The following is a 22,126-nucleotide window of genomic DNA, read 5'->3' on the forward strand; positions in this document are numbered from 1 at the left end:
GATATCTCGTATCATCTGATCTTCTATTTAAATCAGCTATTTTCTTTTAATCCAGCTGCAAGCATGTTTTTCTCTTATCTTAATCAAGCCACATTCTTCCCTTCTTTAGCTATTTCCCCCTTGGGCTGGTATTGTATGACCTCCAGCCTTAAATGAATAAGGCATCAATCGACCAGTTAACTAACAACTTGTATTTATGATCTGTCGACCTTAAGTATGACAAGATTGAGCGATTGTTTAAAGACGGGGACTGTTATGGTCACTCTGCCTGATCTGTCCATTAATTTCTGTTCCAAAACTCCTCGGCTCAATGAAAATTACGGTAGCATCAAAGCAGAGTCAGAATCCTGGTTGATCAAGTATTACCATGTCAAATTTTTGTTTAGATATTGAACTGATGGTCCGGTCTAGTCACTGTCCTCAAAATGATACAGGCATTCAGAAAAGTATCAAAAATACGGACTTTTCCTATTTCATCTCAATTGTAGTGCCAGATGTAGATGCCCGGGGGCTTCGAATCATGTGTGACTGGGGTAACTGGGTAATTAATTGAAGCTTAAATCCAAGAATCAGTATTGAGTGAAGCTGACGAAGCAGGTCTTTCCATTTGACGACTGTAAGCTTTCTCCGTTAATATGAGCCTTCTTATACCCAATGGGCCAACCATTTGTTGATCAATCAAGGTTTTGATAATGGCCCGCTCAAAGAGAATATCGAGGGGGTTCAGAAACTGATGGATGGCATGAAATGCATCATGACAAATCAAGAGAACTCTCAGCCAGATGAATTGCTTTTAGTCTCCTACAAATCGTTCTGGGATCGATTGATTTTGGTAAGGGGGGAATGGAATGATACTTACAGAAACTCAATTCTCAACCATTTACTGATCCAGGTGTTAACAGGACTGCCCTGAGAGTATCATCAACTCCTAGTAGTATCAATTAAAAAGGAATTTTTACTAAATAGAGCTCAAATAGTTGCTCTACGTCGATTCACGAAATCAATGATGGACTACTGTGATGCCTGCCTTGAACAAGTTGCACTACAATCTGAATACATGGATGAGGCACAAAGCATTGAGAAACTGTTACAGACGCGAAGAGGATCGATTGCTTCAACCCCAATTTTTTCTTTGATGGAGTATAGTTCCACAAGTTTAATCCTCAGCTCATCATATTAACAAACATCAGGTACACTTGTAAATTAAAAATTCCAGGTGAGTGTTTTGAATGTATCAGCTTGCAAGAATTGGAACGCATTGCCACCGAACTTATCTTGATGTGAGTAACTTACCAAGTAACCCTTGAATAATATCAATATGGTTAATTTTTCAAGTCAAAACGATATTGTGTCCTACAAAAAAGAGCAAGTATGTTAGTCACTCTGAGCAGTTTTCAATTCTTTCTAACAATCAAGCTTTAGGCACTAGGGGAAAGTCACAATATTGTGGGATTGTTTCGTCAATCCGGTCTCTCACCCCAGGATGCACTCCTTCAGGCCAATTCCTTGATTAGACAGCGCTATCATGAATGGTATCGTTCGTTGGCATATCTCCCAAGCTTTGGAGAAAAGGTGGATCGGGACATCCAAAAGTACATTGAGGGTGTCCAGAATGTGGTTCTGGCTAACATACACTGGAGGTAAGATTCTTGCCCCATGCAGGTTTTCATTTGCGTTGCTTTCATGTGTCACCTAGATACTAATGGGCTTCTTGAGCATCTATAAAGTTTCCGAGCCATAAGATATTGGGACTCTAACACAGACGCACGCGAGTCAATGAAGACTGATATTGATGTGTTTAGAAGTACCTAAGTCGAGATCCATGCTGGATTTGGGAAGTTCCAATGATGTCATCGCATATGTGCAGACAATAGATGGGCAAATATCACGAGTTCGGACCTCAGTGAAATAGCTCAATGGCAAATTCCAGAGTTTTGAGCTTTCTCTTTTGTTGTTTCTTGTTATTAAATTGTATCGAAGTTTATGGATCCTCGAAGAAGTTGTTCGGACATTTAGCTCTTTTTTAATCAATTATAGTGCTGAGAAGGACGAATGTCGACTTTTCCGATCCAACCGACCAATCATTCAATGCCACAAATGTATAAAACTGCATTTTCTAACTAAGTACACACCCAGATTGGGCCATACAAACAGAACAAACACAGATTTAGGTTGATAGAGATGGTAACAGGATTTGGAACGGGCTCCCACTTCTTCTTGCCGTCTTAGGATATTACTATTTTTGTGATCCTATAGTAAGACTTACTTCTAGTGTGCTTTAGTTTTATTTACCTATATTTCCTCAGAGAACTAGGACCTGTTACTTTGGTGTCTTATGTACGAGTTAAGTATTGGTGGCTTACTCTAGAGCCAATATTATGGCCCCACAGATAAGGATAAGGATAAGCTTTCCCCGGATTTCACGATAAGACCGTTCTCCACTTGCACATCTGTGATCTTCATAGATATTATAATAATACTGTTTCAACCTAGATCATATTTCAGTCATTGGATTTTAGCAAGAGATATTGGCTTATCCACGAGGTAACACATTTCGTCATAACGTATGGGCTCCGGGGTTTGTCAGTCCTTGGGAACACTGCATCCTCTATCCGCCGATACTCAAGGAGTGACCATCGCCAGAATATCAATGTCAACGAGGTCGTTCCTAGTAGCTGTACTACATTCAAGACTTTCAAATCTTTTTGCATGTTTGATTGCCTGGATCGGTATAGCCCACCTGTTATCTCTTTGAAAGATCCAAGCGGAATTTCCCAGTGCTGCGAACAACTGTTTTATAATTTAATTCAATCTCTTTAAAGCTTACCCAGATATTCTATCTGTGTTTTGTGCAAACCTACCACTTCTATGGCATAAACCTCGAATCCCACAAAATGTTCCTGGTGTCGGCCTGAATCTAATATTTACAAACATCGCCACCAAGGACTATTCGGGTCAACTGTGTCACCACCCGCCATAAACCCCGCATCGAGATGTCAGATGATACAAACTTCCCAAAAGGTTTGAATTCATTCTTCATTACTTTCAACTCTACGTGCTTCGTCAGTTTCATCAATAGATCACTCATTTCCATCCACCATCCAGACCTCATCCATCATCCAAGATGTCTGCTCCAGTCGGACCTGTTCTTCAGCAGCTCACACAGCTACCTGCTCGCTCCAGACAAGGCCTAAACAATTTACGTCAGAGACTCTTCCAGCAGGGTAAGCTCCCCACCACCACCACCACCACTATGCTTCATCAAGATCTCTTTAGTCTGACAGCTTCAAGGTGAGAAGCCAAAGCGGGATCCTAAAATCCTCCTTACCTCTTTTACACTTCATCGACCTGTCTGGGTGACTGCCGGCGGCGGTTTGTACACCAGTCTGGTTGGGGTTTACCTCACAATGCGTGCTTTTCGCCATATTCGGTAGCTCCCTACGCGAAAAGCGAGTACCATAAGCCCACGTTCGCATCCAATATCAAATTTAACAGTGAATTTGCTCTCATTCACAATTCTTCATGACTCATGACGCTTCCTCATGCGATCTACTGCTGGGTACATTAGTTATTGGATTTACCAAAACGATCGTTATTCCAGAATTGTCTTCCAAGACGCTATCCTATTATGGCAGTCTGGATCTTATCACCATTAAAGTAAATTGAGAAAAATGAATATGCCCTCGCTCTTTTCACTTTTTTGTAAAGGGGCTGTACTGTGGTAACTGACTCCCTACGTATAGATCGCTTCAAATGACTTCAAGCTTCTGAGTCAGCGTCGTAGGCAATCAAAAACCCTGGAAGATATTTTCCCAGACTGAGGTCTCGAGTTAATTTCGTTTCCTATGAATACTCTCTTTAGCTATCTATTCCACTGCCCGGTAGCGAAACTTTTCGTTCCGATCATCCCGGCTAAACTCTCAAGGCGTTGTTGAATCAAGAGAATACCCCATAGGGCTAATACATGAATCTTCCAAGGCTGTTCTAAAAATAAGATAACAAAGGTACCTGCTTGCATGATGGGAAAACCGGATAGGCTGTACCTTCCAACTCAAAAACATTGTTGCCTATCTAGGTGGAGCTTCATGCACCTAAAGACCTATACATCAGATACGACCTCGAAACCTGTTTAATTTCAACTCATACTCAAAGAACCTTGGGTTTCGAAATTCTTCGTTCTAAGTTTTGAAGAGCTCAGGGTTGAATGAGACCTACCTAGGTAGGTATGTATAATTTGGTGTCTTTTGAAGGTATTTGCACGAAAATAGAATGGCAGTTTGATGCTATATGGCCATGAGTGTATGGATTAAAACTATCGAGATCGTTGGAATTGAATCAATCCAAGACCACTAGGCAGTACTCAGTATTTCTCCATAGATTTTGAGATACCCCGTATTTCATTGTCTAGCGTTTACTCCAATATTCTTCCAAGTGTGGTTATTGCTCCGACCTGTCTTTCATTCAATATGCAACTAGTGAGAAACTTCTTCACTTATTTTGCATTATCTGCAGTAATATGACTGTATAACAAGATAAGTATATATTTATCTAGGGCTTGATTGGTGGAAAACACTTGACCAAAGTCGGTATCCCCTCATCTTATTCCTAATCCAGCAAGTTGTCTGAATGTTGTGTCAGATATCAGGAGTCTAGAAGGCTGAGGTTTAAGCTGAAGACGTAACAGATTCCTGCAGAAAGCAATCGGGCTTCCATCTGCAGTTAACAGCGAGGAACTTGGGAGAGGCGAAGGCGGCACGGAGTAGCTAAGGCCGCATTCGGAATTCCGAACACTTAGGTCTATTTCTGGTGATCTCCCGCCGGTGATCCGTCCACCGGGTAATCGCCCGTCTTGGTACCTCCGTCTTGGCTACCTAAGTACGAAGCTTGGCTCAAACCTTGATGAGGCCGATCAGCCACACCACTGGGGCAACACAATAGCGTCATTTATATTACTCTACACATCAGTGGCTTATGAGGGGAAGTCGTATATGATGCAACCTTGTATATAGTGAGATTGTAGTTACACTGTTAACCTCAGTATCAATAGAAAGAGGAATTCCTTCAGCTGTCCAATTCAGATGTGTGTTCAAAGTAACCTTTATAGGTGCCATTGATATTAAAACAAAGTGTATTGAATTTTTGACACCCATAGACCTGGGTATTAGAGCGCGGACTTTCCAGGAAGACAAGAGCCCCGCACACTACATGTGGGTCAAAAATTGAGATTGATATGACTTCCCCTCATCCCATTCTTTCTAAGTGACTCTATGACCAGTCCATTAAGTTGCGGAAAGCATTTTTCTTGAATGTTGAAAAAAGGCAGTGGGTCTAAAGTCTAAGACTTGGAATTTTCTCTTGAAGACTGGTTTGCTTGCCGTTTCATAGATTAGCCTAGACTCACTGGTCCTTGGAACTGCTTTTAATTTACATTTCCAAGTCTTGTATACAAAATTTAAGCAATTTAGAGGAGAAACGGTCAAAGTTACACAGACACATAGGTACTTTTTCAATTTGTGGCCATAGCGTGCATGAGCATAGAGACAACACCTGCACATGTATCTGCTCCTACATCCCCAATGCATTAGATTTCAATCTAGTTCCTTGCACAAATCCATTTGTCTTCCAGGATTCTCACATCTTTATATTGAGTTGAGACTGTGTCATACCAAGCTTTTTCTTGGACTAATAATGGTATGTCTCGTCTCCTTGCATGAAAATCCATTTACTCGGATTTTGAATATCATCGCAGTTACCTAGACTTGGCGTGAGGGGAAAGTCGATATATTTGCTCCACAAAATGGACTTTTAAATATAGATGAGGGGAAATGGTGATACTAGTTGACGCAGGGATGCGCCAGGCACAACCACTAAACAGCCTTGGAGGACCCTTGAGAGTTAGACATATAAACACGACCGAATTCCACGGTATTCAAAATTCATTCCAGCTCGTAGACAGATCCCAGTACTCATTGTTCAACCTGTTTTCTAAATCACAACTCATTCTCAAGTTTCTTCAAAATGAAGGTTAAAGCTCGAGCTCTTTGCGTTCTTCTTCCCTTTCTCACAATCTCCAATGCTGCTCCAGTTAATCCCCCTCTGAAAGGATCTGAAGCACTTACCGGATACTCTTCCACTGAGAAAGTTCCAAGCAGAGCCCAGCCAAAGATCGACTATAGCCTTCTCCCAGGGCAGAAGGAAGACCTCAAGATTGGCTCGTATCTGGATTTCGAGAATGTCGCCAATCCTCAACCTATTCGAGGTTCCACTGGCGGCGATGATCCGGGACCTCGTAAGTTGTAGTACTGCTGGAGTAACAGTTTAGAGGAAGTTCTCATTCAAACTGTAGGAAACTATTACTATGATCGGATTAATAGCGACAAGCTCGCACCCCCGGGAACTGACCACGGTTCTACTATCAATGCACAATGGCCAATGGGTTAGTATCTCTTTCTCTGTCACATGTGATGAATACTGATATTAGATATAGGACTTAGTCACAACAGGTAATATGAAGCCACATACAAGAAATTTGGTTATTCTACTGACATCTTCTAGGCTTGGTATCGAAAATGCCGGCTGGGCTCGACAGGAGAACACCGATGTTATGCCAGATGCTGTCGAAATGGCTGGTGTCGATATGCGACTTGAACCTTCGGCGTATCGTGAGCTCCATTGGCATGTTGCAGCTGAGTGGTCTCTTGTTTTGAATGGCTCCTGCAGAATTCAGGCAAGATAAAAAATGTAAAGTTGATCCTTGTGGCGTACTAATATGACTTATAGGCTGTTGATGAAAACGGCGAAACCTTCATTGACGATGTAACTGCTGGTGATGTGTGGTTTTTCCCACCGTATGTGTGCCCGATTTCCCGCTATAATGACATACTAACACGATTACTACCTAGTGGCATTCCGCACTCTATTCAAGCATTGGATGATGGTGTTGAGTTCCTTTTAGTGTTTGACCAGGGTGACTTCAGTGAAGATAACACCTTCCTCGCCTCAGAAGTCTTCCTTCATACCCCCGTACGCAATCTCACGAATCAAATCAGATGACAGGTATTAACAAGCACTACAGAAATCTGTCTTGGCCAAGAACTTTGGAGCTCCTCTAGCTGCTTTCGAGAACATCCCAGATGATGAACTCTACATCTTCCGGGGAACACCAGCACCAGCGGATATTGAAGAGCAGAACGTCACTACGCCATCTGGAGTCATCCCTCGCACAAAGAGTTATTCATATCACTTCTCTGAGCAGCCTGCCCATGAAGTTGCGGGTGGATCTGTTAAGATCATTGATCCTCAGAGTTTCCCTATCGCAAGCAACTTCTCCGCAGCTGTCGTGACTGTACACCCTGGTGGTATGCGCGAGGTTCACTGGCACCCCACCAGTGACGAGTGGACTTTCTTCATCCAGGGCTCAGCTCGTGCCACTCTTTTCTCGGCTCCTTCGTCTGCAAACACGTTTGATTACCGCGCTGGAGATGTCGGTTACTTCCCCAAGTCTAACAGTCATTATATCGAGAACACTGGTGATGAGGATCTTATCTTCGTCGAGGTTCTCCAGGCTCCTGAATTCACAGGTATGAAGCTCTATGCACTTTTGTTTAGTTTTCTCCCACTGATTGTGAATCCTAGATATGGCTTTGGGCCAGTGGCTTGCTTCTACTCCTCGCCAGATCATTTCTGACACCTTGAATCTTAGTAACAGTACTATCGACAGTCTCAAGAAGGAGAAGCAGTACGTTGTTGCTGGTTCTACCAGCGACTAAGCCAGCACTTGAGTCAAGGTGTAGCTGCTTTGATTATACCTTCCGAGTATCCATGGATATATTGTTCCTACCTCAGCCCTGGAGGCTATATGGTACAGTTAGGTCCATGGGTGTCTAGTATATAGAGACATATTGAATAGAGAACCCTTCGAAAGAGATATCGGGAGTTGTTCAGTCGGTCCAAAGTTGAATTAAGAATCCACTGGCACATAACATCATCAAATTGCATTTATCCATTCCATTACCTCAGAATTAACATTGATCAATTTCACAAATCATATTAACCTAGACTTTATAGGGGGGTGGTAAATCCTCCCCATCATCAGAGTCTTCACTGTCAAGGCTAAAATCAGAGTCGACGTAATGAGGGGCATTATCATCTCGTGGGGTGGACTTAGAGTCCAACTCCGGCACATCATGAACCACATCAGGAACCACATCAGGAACCACATCAGGAACCACATCAGGAAGGGAGGAAGATGCAGCGGGCTCTTCCGAAATCTCCTATAAAGTGATATGGTCAGAACTTTTCAATCAAAATTGAGAATTTTCAACACTCACAACAGAAGAGCCATCCTTTCTGATGGCTACTGGGGGTTTGGCCCCCACCCTCCCGATCAACTGGCCCTTCTTCCAAAGCCCGTTCTTTAACACCATCCCCTTGAATTCGGAGCGTAAGATAACACAGTCTTCAACATCACAGTTTTCCAGCAAAGTTCTAGTGGTCTGTGTACCGGAAATGGTTGATCCAGCTATCGTGCTCCGCTTTATCGCGCTCGCATCTCGTACTGTAGACCCTATGATCGTGCTCCGAGCAACAGAGCTCCGGTCGCGAACAACACTGTTTGAAAACTCGCTTCGCCCGACAGAGTCTACATTGTGGAAGTGGGTTTTCTGTCCTGTTACCCTCCGTGCCAATCGTACGTGTGATAGGACACAGCCCTCGAGTTTACTGCGCTTCACGTAGGAGCTGGTGATGGCACTGTTGGTTATGTCGCTTCGCGCGATGGTGTTGCTATCATCGCTTTCTCCATTATCATTCCTTTCAGCTTGCTTTAACTTGTTCATTTTGATGAGGTTGGAGTGATGGTTGCATTGCTCATCTTACGTTCAGGCCAACTAGTCCATATTGGCTTAGATCTCGGATTGGTCATCATGGGTAGATGTACGGAGTACTTTATATCTTATCTCCAAAGCTGACCCTGGGTACTGCAAATTAGCTGTGGACAAAATATCTCCTTGTTATAGATTCCAAGTTTTGGCGGTGGGGAATCTTGAAGATGCACAATGATTGTTACCAGACTTCGTGTGAACAACGCACTAAATTGGTCCTGTTATGGAGTATTAAAGGTGGATCACTGACAACCCTTGACGCAAAAGTCCTAACTGTCAATTATTGCTATGTTTGGACATACAAAAATGGATTGTGGGGCATATACCTCAGTATCCTTTTTTTTTCTGATATTAAGGCCCAGATGTACGACAGGTGGAGTAACATCAATCACATGAGAAAGGGTCTACTAACCAGTGGAGGTCTACTGAGGAAGAAATCAGGAGAAATATTGTTTATTCGGGAAAGCCATAAAAATCTAGCTAAAGACTTCCATAGCAAGTGGCCATTCGAGAAGAGCGTGAAAATATATCTAGTCGAAGATATTTTTCATCGAGAGATGCAACACATGACTAGTTCTTGAATATGATCACTCTCCGAATTTCCAGCCGAAATTTCTGAACATGAAGTCCTTAAACCATCAGGCGCTCAACCTGCAGCTTGATCTGGCGGATCTGCGCAGCAAGGTCACTGCCATCGTTGGTGGTGATGCTGCAGGCAACAACGGGGCGAGAGACACCACAGGCACGACCGAGGGCAGTCTTGCTGGGGACATAGACGTAGGGGACGTTCTTATCCTCGCACAGCAGGGGCAAGTGGAGAATAATGGCAAGAGGGGTGGCATCAGCGGCGCAAATGACGAGCTCGGAGGTACCACGGTTAAGAGTCTTAGTAGCTATTGAAAATATCAGTATGGTGCAAACATGATTGATGTAGGGTAGGAATAAGCCTACTCTCGTTAGCACCCTTCTTGATCTGCTTGTAGTTGTTGGCCTGCTGGACCAAGTCGAGGAGGGACTGGGTCAGAGACTCATCGGAGATGGGCCAGGCGGCGTTGGTATCTTCGGCCATTTTTGTTGATGGAGGAGTTCTTGTGTTCAGAAACCAAATATTTAAAATGGCTCACTCGGAGGATCACGGCCTTGTGTGCAAAGCGGAGTTGTTGAAAAAAAAAAAGTGGGCTGGAGATGGGAGAAGCTTGTGAAATTTTCTGACAAAAGATAGAGCCGAGTTCACCGCCTTGTGAGAAGTTCGCCGCCTTCTTAGGCTGGTCTAGATTAAGGCACTAAGGCGCCAATATATACCAACAACACCTTGTAAGTTGTAAGATGTAATTTGTTAGCTTGAAGTACCTCTGTATTCATGGTTACGGATCGTATTCATGGCTCGGACGGTACATAGAAATTTGAAAAATAAAACAAAGATGCGCAGTAAAGCACATATCACGTGATGTGGCTAGATAATAGTGGCGCTCTCCTCCACCAGCCACATACTCGCGACACAAAAACTTCCCGCCGATAATCCCAACCCCACGATAATCACCTCCACACCATCTTTTTCGGCTGTTGGTGCTCATTAAATCTTTTAAAATGGCTCCAATTTCAATCGCCGACCTTGTGGCTGCTTTGCCCTCAGAGGACTCATGGGGTCCCTCCAACACTGGTGACAACATGCTCGATGGTGTCCCATACGCACCCTTCTCAAAGGGCGACAAGTTGGGCCGTATGGCCGACTGGACTGCTGAGTCCAAGGACCGCGAACGTCAGGGTCGCCCGCAATATAACCGTAACTTCAGAGGTAAATTCCATATTTCTCGCTTTTCTCTTTTTAACCCTACGTTTTGTACTCCATTAGAAAAACTACAGTTCGTTGACATTTTTTTCTTTTAGATCAGCAAGTGTACGGTGCCGGATCATCCAGCTTGTTCACTGTCCAGACCGCTGAAGACGAGTCTTCTTTCTCCGTCGTTGACAACACTCGCACATCCACCAAGCGCACTTTCGGCCGTGGCGGAGGCACTGTTTTCCGTGGCCGTGGAGGTCAACGTGGCGGCGCTGGCCAGCGTGGTGGCCGTGGTGGCTTCCAGCGTGCCGGTGCTGGCCGTGGTAATGACCGTTACTTCGACAACCGTGGTGGTCGCGGTGGTGGTCGCGGTGGCCGTCGCTTCGGCTGGAAGGACTGGGACAAGCCTCAACGTACTCGTGAGCCCTCTGTTGCCATCCGCCCTGAGTGGCAGATGCTTGAGGAGGTTGACTTCAACCGTCTATCCAAGCTGAACCTTGAGGCTCCCGAGGGTGAGGATCTCGACACCTACGGTTTCCTGCACTACTACGACCGCTCCTACGACAAGCCTCCCGTCAAGGGCTCTGAGCGTAAACTCCAGTCCCTCGAACGTGCCGCTTACAACGTCACTACTTCCCAGGATCCCGTCATTCACGAGCTTGCAGAGAAGGACGAGGCCACCATTTTCGCTACCTCTGACATTCTTTCCATGCTCATGTGCGCTACCCGCAGCGTTTATTCGTGGGATATCGTCATTGTCCACCAGGGCAACAAGATTTACCTCGACAAGCGTATTGGCGCTTCAATTGATCTCGTCACTGTCAATGAGAACGCTTACGATGCTCCCCTTGAGATCTCTGAGGCCTCTGGCAAGCAGGACCAGATCAACACCCCCAGCGCTCTGGCCATGGAAGCCACCTTCATCAACCACAACTTTGCTATGCAGACTGTGACCGAGTCCCAGCAGGCCAAGGTCGGCTTTGCTAAGCCCAACCCCTTCTACAATGAGGCTGAGGAAACCGAGCCCCTCGCCTCCAAGGGATACAAGTACCGCCGCTTCGATATCTCGCTGGAGCGCGATGAGGAGCCCCTGAAGCTTGTTGTCCGAACCGAGGTCGATGCCGTCATGAAGAACCCTACCGTTGGTGGCCCCGATCAGCAGCTAGTTGTCAAGGCCTTGAACGAGTTCGACAGCAAGGCCCCTGGCTCCGGCAGTGCCCTCGACTGGCGCAGCAAGCTAGTTTCCCAGCGTGGTGCCGTCATTGCCACCGAGATGAAGAACAACTCCTCCAAGCTCGCTCGCTGGACCACCCAGGCTATCCTGGCCAAGGCCGACGGCATCAAGCTGGGTTTCGTGTCTCGTACCAACCCCCGCTCTGCTTCTAGCCACGTCATCCTCGGCGTTGTCGGCTACAAGCCCAAGGAGTTCGCCACCCAGATGAACCTGAACCTCGGCAACGGATGGGGTATTGTCCGCACTGTTGTTGACCGTATCCGCGCTCTGGATGCCGACGAGCCTGCCGACGCTGTCAAGAAGTACGTTCTGATCAAGGACCCTAACCGTTCGGTCCTGCGTCTGTACAGCGTCCCAGCTACTACCTTTGAGGATGATGATGAGGCCGAGGCTGAGGATGCTGATGAGCAGGGAGACAAGGATGATGAGGATGATGAGTAGATATCCACCTGTGCGTTTTCTTAATGAGCTAGATCTGTTTTTTCCCCTTGATCTGTGCATATTCGCAAAAGTTTGATAAGAGTAATGAATCTCAATATATTACGTTCCGGACCTCATGAATACATGAATAGATGTAGATGCTGTTCTATTGGATTATTGTCATAAATTTATAGATTGTTTCCACGTAACTGCTCGCTACCTTGACCATAGTTATGTACCGAGTTCTAGCATACCTAGTCACTGCGTATCAACTCAAATTCAACCATGCATGCCACAGCTCATGACCATTATTCGTCGTCCCATCAAGCCAATCAAAATTCAAGCCCTGGTCATCAAAATCAATGTTCTCAAACAAATCTGGAATCGAACCCAGCGCAGAACTATAACTATGACTTGAACCTGAATTTGAACCATAGTCACAAACGGCAAGAGATGTAGACGTTGAAGTCAAAGCAGAGGCACTAGCAGGTTGAGTAACGCTGAGAGAAAGCACATGGTCCAAAACACGCCGCAGAGCCTTCCGAGCCTGCTGAGCAATCTGATAGTTCCCTTCATCAGGCTTGATAGTCGTTTCTAGCTGTGACGCAAACACGCTTAGTTTCTGGATGATTTCTGAGCGCGGGAAATCGCTTGGGTCTGCTAGTTTTGATTGGTGGAGTAGTTCGGCTGATAGAACTCCTGCTGATGGAATTCCAGCGTAGCAGAGCTGAAATCAAATATTTTAGTTTACTTTACTTTTTGTCGGGTTGAACACTTACGTTCCAACTCCACACTGTGTATAGCTGAGGTATTGAATATCGGTGTACTTTCGCTGACATTGCTAGCTGTGCGTTGAGGATTTCTACCGATGTGCTGATCAGACTGTCTGGCTGGGTTTGTGTGCGCTTGGCGAGAAGTCGGAAGAGGATGAGTTTGATGTATAAGAAGTTAACGTGAAGCTCGAAGAGCAGGTATTCTTTTTTTTAGTCACTGTATCCGCACCTGTTAATTCACTTGTTGGGTCCCAGAGAAGAAATGCCGGTAGACCTTGATGTAGCTGGCTTAATTCCTGCGAGACCTCCCTGATGAGTTCTAATTAGCACGGCAAACGATGGATGAGTAAAGAGGGACCAAGTAAAATTGCTTACTCAACTTGCTCTGCTAGACGATTTGACTGACAGCCGAGTGATAACTCTTGAACCTTTTCCTGAATTACAGATTTGAGGAAGAATGCATGCCCATATGACCGAGCAAAGGAACCTTTCGAATAACGCCATCTGTCCGCATCTAGGATCCTCCATCCATCTGAATCCAGGCTTACTACAGCGGTGTCGTGGATTTTGGGGCTGGCAATCGTTTCTTCGAAGCTGATATCTAGTGGTAAGGAGATATTGCAGTACCGCCAGCTTATAAGAGGAGGTCGGCCAAGGAATAACGATAGATCTTTGTCGATGCTGTATGCAGACATCATGATGTGCTTTCGAATTTCACGGAGGAAAAACGGCACTTCGGGAAATTCTTGGTGAAGTCCAAGTGTGAAGACGGAAGCTGAAAGATCACTCAACTTGCGCCAAACACGATAGTCTGAACAGCCATTGATTAGAACCAATTTCCGCGTTCGACAGGCTAGACTCACCAGTATCTCCATATATTACCGATAGAAGAGCCATGTTGTAGCAAATCAGTAAACAGACAAAATCGTTTATCACCGCAGCTTTCTGGCAGAATTCGATGCAAATGTCTCCGACTGTCATAACGGTAAGTGCAAAATTTTTACCATTAACGCCGTCGTATTCCTTGTACAGGGCACTGTCCTTTGGTAGGTATTCACCCGCCAATCCAACAAATTGAAACAATAGACCGATCCATTCCCATCTTCCAGAGGAAGCAGCCGCAAACTCATCCCATGTCATATCAGTATGGATGTCTATCGGGCAATTTTGCTTCTCAAAGAGTCGTTTAGATGCCTTAAGCATGCGCTGCTCCTCGTCGCCCTCTTCGCGCTGGATGTTCTCCCATGATGTCTCGCTCAAACCCAAAAGCGTATCCAGAAATTGGGGGCACTTGATCCAGCTTGATGAGCCTTTGCATTCTGCTTCTATAGCCACCCGGAACGAGGGCAGATGTTCCAGGAGCGATAGTATTCGTGCTCCGAGGCGGATCTGCTGCTCATCTACCACTACTGAGTCTGTAGAAGTGCCTTCTAGTACATCGCCATTGAAAAAGTCTGAGTACTTATTATGGCCTAGTAAGCCAGTAGACGCCGTTTTCTTCCGTCCCCAGTCATTATCCGTATCGAATGACAGGATCTTTGTTGACTGCCCTGTGTGACGCCTGCTCTGTGTCCGTGAATGTGGGCGTGGTTTAGTAGCCTGTGTTAATGGCGCTGGGTGATAGACACAGAGCTGATCCCGCTTATTCCTTATGCATCGTCCACAGACTGGACTTTCATGGTCACATCGAAGTTTGGACTTGCGACATGGTTCACATGACGGTAGCTGACCATTGCGTCGAGTTCTTTTCATTTTTATGGCGGGTTAGGTTGAGGGAGAGGGGCCTTCAGAGTTCGGAGTTCGGAGTCCTATTTTAGCGCACCTGCTAGCCTTTACTGGTTAGAATAGGCTGATAACACTGATAATTGAAGTATGAACTCCGATTTGAGCTTAAGACTCATTTGTACTCCAGTAAGAAACAGAAAAAAAAAAAGAAAAAGAGAATAGATGGACAAATAGAAACCGAGTAAAAATGCGTAGACGAAAGAAATACCGAGTAAAAGAGTTAAACAAATCGCCAAAACCGTAAACATGCATTCGTTAATAATTGGTTATTCCTCTTTCCCCTTCACGCATATACAGGGTCATCACGAAGACTCGATACGCCCAAGTCAAATTTGGTGCCCATCACACTGCTCATGCAGTCCATGAGTTCAAAGTCTTCAACAACGGCACCAAATCCGTAGCAGCGGACTTTAGTGTTGAGAGTTTCGATGATGATCTTGATATCGTCGCGGCTGAGACTGTGGTATAGATCGTGGTTCTTGAGGCATTGCAACGCCATTATCGGCGTGATCTGGCCGTCGGTCACGAGATGTCGACTCAGATTGAGCAGTGTGCTGAGGTTAGCCAGTGGGAGGTCGTAAGTTTTATGGGGGGTATGTCTGCGCTGCGGTCGTATTGGCTATGTAGCTTGGTGGTGGGCATGACGCCATCAGCGCGTGTCCTGAGAACGGCATGTCTTCGTCGTCGGCTTCGGTGATGGACCGTCGGCAGAGATAGTCTGTGTGTTCACGGCAAGGACCTTCCAATCTGTACGAGACACGGTTAGACAAGAAAATCAATTCAATTTGAATCTTCACGTACGTTAAAATAAAGTCAATCTGCAATTGTGGGTCACTCTCGAAGACACCGCGCATCATCGCCGGCACGGGATCCATCACACGGTTTGCAGATCTGTCAAACGCTCCAATCTGCTCCCCCGCGCTAGCATGATAAACTTGTTGCTGTGGCACAAAGACAATCGGTGGGGAGACCTCTGAATGGTCCATGATGCCCTTTCCGCGTGGGCTGAGGTCCGTCGCTACTGTGGTCGGAGGAGTTGCATTATGGTTGCTTGATGTTGCGAGAGCCGACTGAGATTCAGTACTGCTGATAGCGACGGGACTAGACTGGAATGCAGTCATTGGGGGACGGCCAGCGCGACGGCGCTTCAGTTCAGACTCGTATTGGATTCCGTGGGCGCGCAGGAGCTCCTTCAAGATTTCATTGTCGTCGCGTATGGAGTATAGTAGCTCATACTGCTGCTGGATCTTCACGTTTGCTTCGGAAATCTCATTTGTGTAGGCTTCTCTGAGTCGCGACACTTCGGTTTCCAGTGAGCGCATATAATGTTCCTTTCGTTCGCGATGGGTCCTGTAGGTGTTAGCTCTAGCTCATCAATGCGACCGTGGCAATTTCTATACCTCTGAGCCTGGCGATTCAGCTCCTGTCGCCGAGTGAGGGCGGGTTTGCTATCTGGCTTGGGGCCTCGTCGTTTGGGTGGCTGGCCATCTGGTAGAGCATTAGAATTTTGAAACGAGTGGGGCCTTGAAGACTAGCCTCGAGTAACTTTGTTGTTTGGTCCACTAAATATCTTGAAGAACTCCGAGCCGATTCCTCCGCGAGTTGGAGTGGAGGGTTCTAAGGAATTCGGGGAATCAGATTGGAATGCTGCAAGATTCAAGTACTCACGATCCTTCTCGATTGACTTACCAGTAAGGGGTTCCATATCCATAGGGTAAACCCCACCATTCGCCATTGCAGTAGGATACGATAAAATGGAAATGAATAAAAGACGGTAATCACAAAAGAGATACTAGATAAAAAGGCGGGGGAGATGAGATGGCAGATGAGATGAGAGATGAGACTAGCAAAACTAGATGGGGTTCGTTAGTTACTCAGTCGGAATCTTACGACTTTTATTTTCCTCACCATTCAATTGTGATGAGTCGACTCGACAAAATCGACTAGTGCCGATAGTTTCTGCAGTGACAAATAAATGGAGCCTGAGATCCTCGTTCATATTTCCGCTCCAGGCACTGCAAGAGATGATGCACGGTATCGGGATCATGTCAACGCCATCTTGGCCTATGGCCCTACCACACACGAGAGTCAGAGTACGCAGCTTTCCGTCTCCTGTGCAGCTGCCCGCTCTCCTGAGTCTGGATCTCATTTAGGTCCTTCTCTCTTGGTCCAATCTACGCTACAAACTGATCTTCGCCCGGTCACTGAGAAATCCATTGGCTCCAATGTGGCCTATGATTCTCTTGGTAGTCTGATCAGTGTGATTCCAGACTCACAGGAGGTGGATGAAGATCGGTCCTCAAAAAGACCCCGATTGGAATCTCCAATCCCTGCAAATGATCCGCCGACAGAAGAAAGGAATACTGCAATAACAAGTATTATACCTCGACAAGATGATTCCACTCTTGCTTCTACTAGTATATCGCTCACCCTCCCACTGGAAATCCATCCCCCGCCACCATCTATCTCCGTCTCCCATTTCACTACCCATATAACTCCAACTCTAGCAATGCTCACAACCCGCCTTAAGCCAGAACGAGTCTACAAACCACTCAACCAGAGTCGGGTTCTAGAAAAACTAGAACGTGGCTACTGGTCCCTCAACATCGCCATTATCCCCATAACTACGAAGTCTACAGACACAGACCCAAAAATGCTATCTAAATCTGACATGGGACGTCAGATCTGGACTATACAGCTCTTTCATCGTTTCTGGACCTTTTTATCTGATTTTGTCGGTCGAGATGCTCGTGCTGGGTGGGGAGTGTGGTGTGTAGTGGATGAAGATCACACTGCTGCTACTGGGTCTAATCGAAACAATGTGGCTATTTCCGGCGGTTCGCTAGTGCGGCTGAAGGTATATGCTTGGGGCGAGATCGCTATGCATATCTATTTGCTTCTGTTTCTGGCCAGTGAGCGCCAAATTCGGGGGATGGGGGCGCAGTGGATGGATTATCGCGATGAGATGGTAATCCAGATGCCATGATATCTATTTGGCCAAGTAGTCAATTAAAGAACATGATACCCAAGGAATTTATTTCGCTCAATTTTTGATGAATGCGAATATTGTACATGCAATATATAAATGCAGGGAAGATATGATTTGAAGAGATTGAGGTAGAGAATAAAATCTGCAAGATAATTTTAACCCAACTCAGGGTCAACAAAAGAAAAAAAAAAAAACATCAGACTTCGAACCGAGTCGGTGAAGCGAGGAAAGGAAGGTAAGTGTTGAACAACAGTTTTAACAAACACAATAATCCCGATAGATAAAGCGTGCAACAGAAGAGACATACCCCGAATTCCTTCCTGCCTTCCATTGCGCCACCAACACACCAAGAAAGAATAGGAGATAATAGCAAATTGGTAAGAGATAGAAAATAAAAGAATAAAGGAAATATCAGCAGATCACACGATCTAATAGTTGAGCTCACCACTTCCGGACGCCTCGACAGCATCGAGATCTTCGTAGCTCTTGAGGCTGCGACCTTGAACGGCTTCACGGGGAGGCAATGCCTGACCGGTACCGGTTCCCATGGCGTCGGGGAAGGGGTTAGCGGGAAGCATATTCGCGGGATGGCCCGGTGGGAGTGTCATGCCAGCCTGGGGGAGTCGGCTGGCTCCATAGCGACCCGGACTCATGCGTCCTCCTGTGTTGTTACGGCGGCGATCGTAAGGGCCGGTGCGGTTGTTATGGCGGTGCTGTCCACGGCGCATAGCACCAGGGTGGTGCAGATTTGCACCATCGTTTGGCATCATCATATTACCATTCCAGGTACCGGAGCCTACAAGTCCAGCCATGCCGCCAGGCTGGAATCCGCCAGGGATTACTCCGGGGTAGGGCATGCCCTGGAGACTGAACCCACGAGGAGTACTATGGGCCCCATTGGCGGAGAATGGGAAGTGCCCGTTGGCGTTGGCATCTGAACGTGATGGAGCAATGCGCTGAGGGTCAAGCACATACTTGTTCACCAGCGATAGCTGAACGAGGTTAGAATATAAAAAAGTGAATGAAAAATGAACTAGAATGCAATGCTTACATCACGCTCAATACTTTGAAGCCAATCCATGTGGCGCTTCTCGATATGCTTGCGCCAGAAGGTCTCGGCTTTGAATAGCTTGGCACAATCAGGCACCTTGCAACGGAAACGAGAGTCATCCTCTTGTTTGACGTATTTGGCAAGTTCCTCTTCAACCATGACGTCCACTGGCTTACCACCGAGCTTGTTCAAGTCAACATTCTCGGGCTCAACGATCGACAACAGCTTATCCTCGTAAGTCTTGACCCAGTTAAATGCACGCTGCAGCTGCAGCACAGGCTTCGTTCCTCTTGCTGGCCGCTTGTCGTGGACTGCAGATTCTTCTTCCTCCTCGCTTCGATCCTTGGTCGACTTAGACGGGAATTCCCGTCCCTCAGCACTGGCCCGAGCAACTTCTCTGGCGTGGCTGGAGATTCCGGAACGAGGGCGGCGAAGGTGACCACCGGGGCACTTGCGACTCAGCTCATGAACCGAGTCACTCTCGAAAACGCAAAAAAAGCAGAAGTTATGCACACGACGAAGGTATTCCACTGTCAAGTCCAACTTCTTTTTCTTCGCCAAGAGCTCCTCGTCATCAATCTCGTCCTCTTCAGGACCCTCCTTCTCCTCGCCCTCCTCCATCTCTGCATCGTCGATATCGTCATTGAAGTCTGCGGTCTGCTTCCTCACACTAATAGGCCCGGTGACGGGAGGCTGAAGCCAGCCTTTACCACGCAAATCCTCAACTCGCTCCTCAATTCTAGCAAATCCGTCGGCGTCATATTCCAGTTCCGCATCCAATTTGGAGACTAGGCGTTTCGCGAGCTCGAGGTCACGATCAATGCGCTCTGGGGATGAAAACAAGTCCCAGAGGGCCTTCTTGCGGGGCAAAGCTGAGGGAGTGTGGATACCCACATGGCAGACAAAGTCACCATGAAGGGAGTCGTGAATAGTCTTATCGTTGACAGCTTCAAGTGCTTTCTGGGCGGGACTTGTGGTTGCAGCTCCATTGGTGGCATCATTATCTAGTTCCTCTTCCTGCTCACGACCATCTCCTCGTTCCGTGGCTCCTGTATCTTGTGCGGGGTTGAGCATGATCCATCCGATGCGGTGGAACTTCTTAGACGGATTGGGATCACTGAGGCTAAGTGCTTTGAAGCCTCCGTCACCTTCTCCGAGGTGCTCTTTGCAAAACTCTTCGATCTTATCGCGGCTGACGTTCGGAGCCAAGGTCTTGATCAGTAAAGCAGGTTGGGATAGAGCTTCATCGCGAAGCTGGCCACCTCGGACAGGGAGCAAGTCGAGCACACCCATTGTTTCTCCAACTGCCGAAGTCTCGCCTTCTTCCTTTTCAATGACACCACCGGCACCATCGCTGTCATTTTTGTAGATACCCTCGAGAGTGAAATCATCAAACATACCCGTGTTGATATCGAACTGCCACTGGAGATAGGCAGCTGACCGCAAGGTCATCAAACGCTCACGAATGGGGTCGTGCACTTCGGGGAGATAACGTTCCTTGAACCATTCCTCGTTTCTGTGAGATTGCACAAACTGCCGTGCGAGTTTGACCTGCAGATCATTCTTGTATGCGTCGTAAGCAGCCTGGATCTGCGCGCGTTCCTTGTCGCGATCCTCCCGGGCCTCGCGGTCTCCCTTAACTCGGTCTGATGGGCGACGGCCTCCGTGCTTGGCGCGTTCTTTCTCTTCCTTCAGCGACTGTTCGGTTCGCCACCATTCAGCGAACCATGTGAATCCCACCTGAAAGTCAAGACTCAGTGGGTTAGGGAGTGGGTTGGTCGTCACTGGGCGACTTCCAAAGTCCTGGCCGGGAACGTAGCGGTCAATGTTGGCTACGTTGGGAGAGGGGGGACGACGACGATCTTCACGCTCACGCGCCGCGTGTTCGCGCGAATTATTATAGAAGTCCTCTCTGGGACGGCGGTCTGAGGGTTCGTAGCGGTCTATCATGGGGGAACGCGAGCGTCTGCGGCCTTGGCGTGCTTCAGACGTAGTTAGCAACATGAACAAGTCGTAAGCTGGGAAATAGAGAGGATAGGGGAGATGTGGTGGGAGGAGAGGGATTTGGGGTGAGGAATTGCGAATGGCAGTCCATTTGCAATTGGTGATAGCCTACAAGGTGAGCGACGGCGGTAAGATTCGCCTGGCGCGTCGCGCCCTCTTCCAGGAGATGCATAGCCTTCGTAGGAGTCCATAATGGATGGCTGAACTGGGTGTCGGTGAGGTACGGCTTGTGCCGTAAGTGGCTTGAGACGAGAAACCCAAGGTTTGCGCAATTGATCGCAAGTGGGAAAGAGCTTCAACAGAATTTCAAGTAAAATGTCGCAATGCGTGATAAGAGCTAGAAGTCCGATCGTCAATATCAGACTCAGATGGTTTGGTACGAAGTCGGCTCGGGATTTCGCGGGTAAACGGAAGAGTAAAAAGTATCAGGGAAGAAAATAATAATGAGGGGTCAGGAATAATGCTCTGCGGCGTTTGAGCACCCATCTTAGGAATGCACACTCGCCACAAGGTCATGGCTTAAGGTGGAGAAAGATGGAGCAAGTCCGACGGCGCCGGCTAGATTTTAATTAAGAGTATCACAAAAAGCGCCGAGAGATACTGCAAAGGTGCATATAACACAATTGCAGCCTCAGATAAGGTAGGAAAGAAGAATCAAGAGGGGAATCAAGGCACGGAATGGCCAGAAGATAAGGGGGAGCTGACAGCAAGAGTAGGGCAAGGCAAGATCGGTTATGGGAAACTTGAAGAGAATTGCAGAAGAAGAAAGGGAATTAGGCAACCTACAAGAAGCCTTGATATAAAATGGGCGTTTCAATGATAATTAGCAAGATGAGGTTGAAGCGTGACGAAGGTCCAAGGTTGGAGAGCTGGAGAACGCTAAGCCTAAAGTGGAAGAATAAGCAACAATCCTAACAGGGCAAGGTCATGTGATCTAAACGGCCAAGAGTATAAAATTAGAGAAACATCAAGTGCTATGAACGTGAGTAAGATTGGAGAGAAAATTCAGACGATCTGTCCATTGAGCAGCTTGAAATGATATATATGGAACTAATTTGTTGGGAAATCATCAATGTCCAATACTGCAAATGACCCACAAGCGACCGTTTTGGCCCGGAACACGATGAAGATATTCCATTATCGACTCAATATTTCACAGATTATAGCCCTGGAGCCCATTCCAGAATTGTAGCAAAATACTCACATCC

General features: G+C 46.7%; 10 protein-coding genes across 10 annotated transcripts; 5 read left to right on the forward strand and 5 right to left on the reverse strand.

Moving 5' to 3' along the window:
• Positions 1–1,318: 1,318 nt before the first annotated feature.
• On the forward strand, positions 1,319–1,644 carry N7495_004776 (terpene synthase family protein; the record flags this gene model as incomplete). Its single annotated transcript, XM_057207427.1, has 2 exons — positions 1,319–1,369; positions 1,423–1,644. The coding sequence occupies 2 exons, from the start codon at positions 1,319–1,321 to the stop codon at positions 1,642–1,644; spliced, it is 273 nt and encodes a 90-aa protein (XP_057065107.1).
• A 1,480-nt stretch (positions 1,645–3,124) lies between these two features.
• Positions 3,125–3,434, forward strand: N7495_004777 (uncharacterized protein; the record flags this gene model as incomplete). Its single annotated transcript, XM_057207428.1, has 2 exons — positions 3,125–3,224; positions 3,292–3,434. 2 exons carry the CDS (start codon positions 3,125–3,127, stop codon positions 3,432–3,434), a joined length of 243 nt encoding a protein of 80 aa, XP_057065108.1.
• A 2,584-nt stretch (positions 3,435–6,018) lies between these two features.
• On the forward strand, positions 6,019–7,769 carry N7495_004778 (putative oxalate decarboxylase; the record flags this gene model as incomplete). Its single annotated transcript, XM_057207429.1, has 8 exons — positions 6,019–6,289; positions 6,347–6,436; positions 6,488–6,503; positions 6,556–6,727; positions 6,781–6,848; positions 6,903–7,023; positions 7,076–7,580; positions 7,636–7,769. The coding sequence occupies 8 exons, from the start codon at positions 6,019–6,021 to the stop codon at positions 7,767–7,769; spliced, it is 1,377 nt and encodes a 458-aa protein (XP_057065109.1).
• Positions 7,770–8,303: 534 nt separating this feature from the next.
• Positions 8,304–8,837, reverse strand: N7495_004779 (uncharacterized protein; the record flags this gene model as incomplete). Its single annotated transcript, XM_057207430.1, has 1 exon — positions 8,304–8,837. One exon carries the CDS (start codon positions 8,835–8,837, stop codon positions 8,304–8,306), a length of 534 nt encoding a protein of 177 aa, XP_057065110.1.
• Positions 8,838–9,512: 675 nt separating this feature from the next.
• On the reverse strand, positions 9,513–9,951 carry N7495_004780 (SNU13 family protein; the record flags this gene model as incomplete). Its single annotated transcript, XM_057207431.1, has 2 exons — positions 9,513–9,775; positions 9,834–9,951. The coding sequence occupies 2 exons, from the start codon at positions 9,949–9,951 to the stop codon at positions 9,513–9,515; spliced, it is 381 nt and encodes a 126-aa protein (XP_057065111.1).
• A 518-nt stretch (positions 9,952–10,469) lies between these two features.
• Positions 10,470–12,337, forward strand: N7495_004781 (eukaryotic translation initiation factor 3 subunit D; the record flags this gene model as incomplete). The annotated part of the gene is made up of 2 exons (XM_057207432.1): positions 10,470–10,677; positions 10,770–12,337. The coding sequence occupies 2 exons, from the start codon at positions 10,470–10,472 to the stop codon at positions 12,335–12,337; spliced, it is 1,776 nt and encodes a 591-aa protein (XP_057065112.1).
• Positions 12,338–13,872: 1,535 nt separating this feature from the next.
• N7495_004782 (Zn(II)2Cys6 transcription factor domain-containing protein) lies at positions 13,873–14,841 on the reverse strand (the record flags this gene model as incomplete). The annotated part of the gene is made up of 1 exon (XM_057207433.1): positions 13,873–14,841. The coding sequence occupies one exon, from the start codon at positions 14,839–14,841 to the stop codon at positions 13,873–13,875; it is 969 nt and encodes a 322-aa protein (XP_057065113.1).
• A 316-nt stretch (positions 14,842–15,157) lies between these two features.
• On the reverse strand, positions 15,158–16,609 carry flbB (the record flags this gene model as incomplete). Its single annotated transcript, XM_057207434.1, has 3 exons — positions 15,158–15,473; positions 15,520–16,239; positions 16,455–16,609. 3 exons carry the CDS (start codon positions 16,607–16,609, stop codon positions 15,158–15,160), a joined length of 1,191 nt encoding a protein of 396 aa, XP_057065114.1.
• Positions 16,610–16,849: 240 nt separating this feature from the next.
• On the forward strand, positions 16,850–17,860 carry N7495_004784 (uncharacterized protein; the record flags this gene model as incomplete). Its single annotated transcript, XM_057207435.1, has 1 exon — positions 16,850–17,860. One exon carries the CDS (start codon positions 16,850–16,852, stop codon positions 17,858–17,860), a length of 1,011 nt encoding a protein of 336 aa, XP_057065115.1.
• Positions 17,861–18,291: 431 nt separating this feature from the next.
• Positions 18,292–21,109, reverse strand: N7495_004785 (putative arsenite resistance protein Ars2; the record flags this gene model as incomplete). The annotated part of the gene is made up of 3 exons (XM_057207436.1): positions 18,292–18,855; positions 18,915–20,896; positions 21,031–21,109. 3 exons carry the CDS (start codon positions 21,107–21,109, stop codon positions 18,292–18,294), a joined length of 2,625 nt encoding a protein of 874 aa, XP_057065116.1.
• Between the last annotated feature and the right edge of the window lie 1,017 nt (positions 21,110–22,126).

The sequence above is a fragment of the Penicillium taxi genome (genome assembly GCF_028828555.1).
Source record: "Penicillium taxi strain IBT 34144 chromosome Unknown utg000003l_segment0_segment0, whole genome shotgun sequence".
Classification (NCBI taxonomy): domain Eukaryota; kingdom Fungi; phylum Ascomycota; class Eurotiomycetes; order Eurotiales; family Aspergillaceae; genus Penicillium; species Penicillium taxi.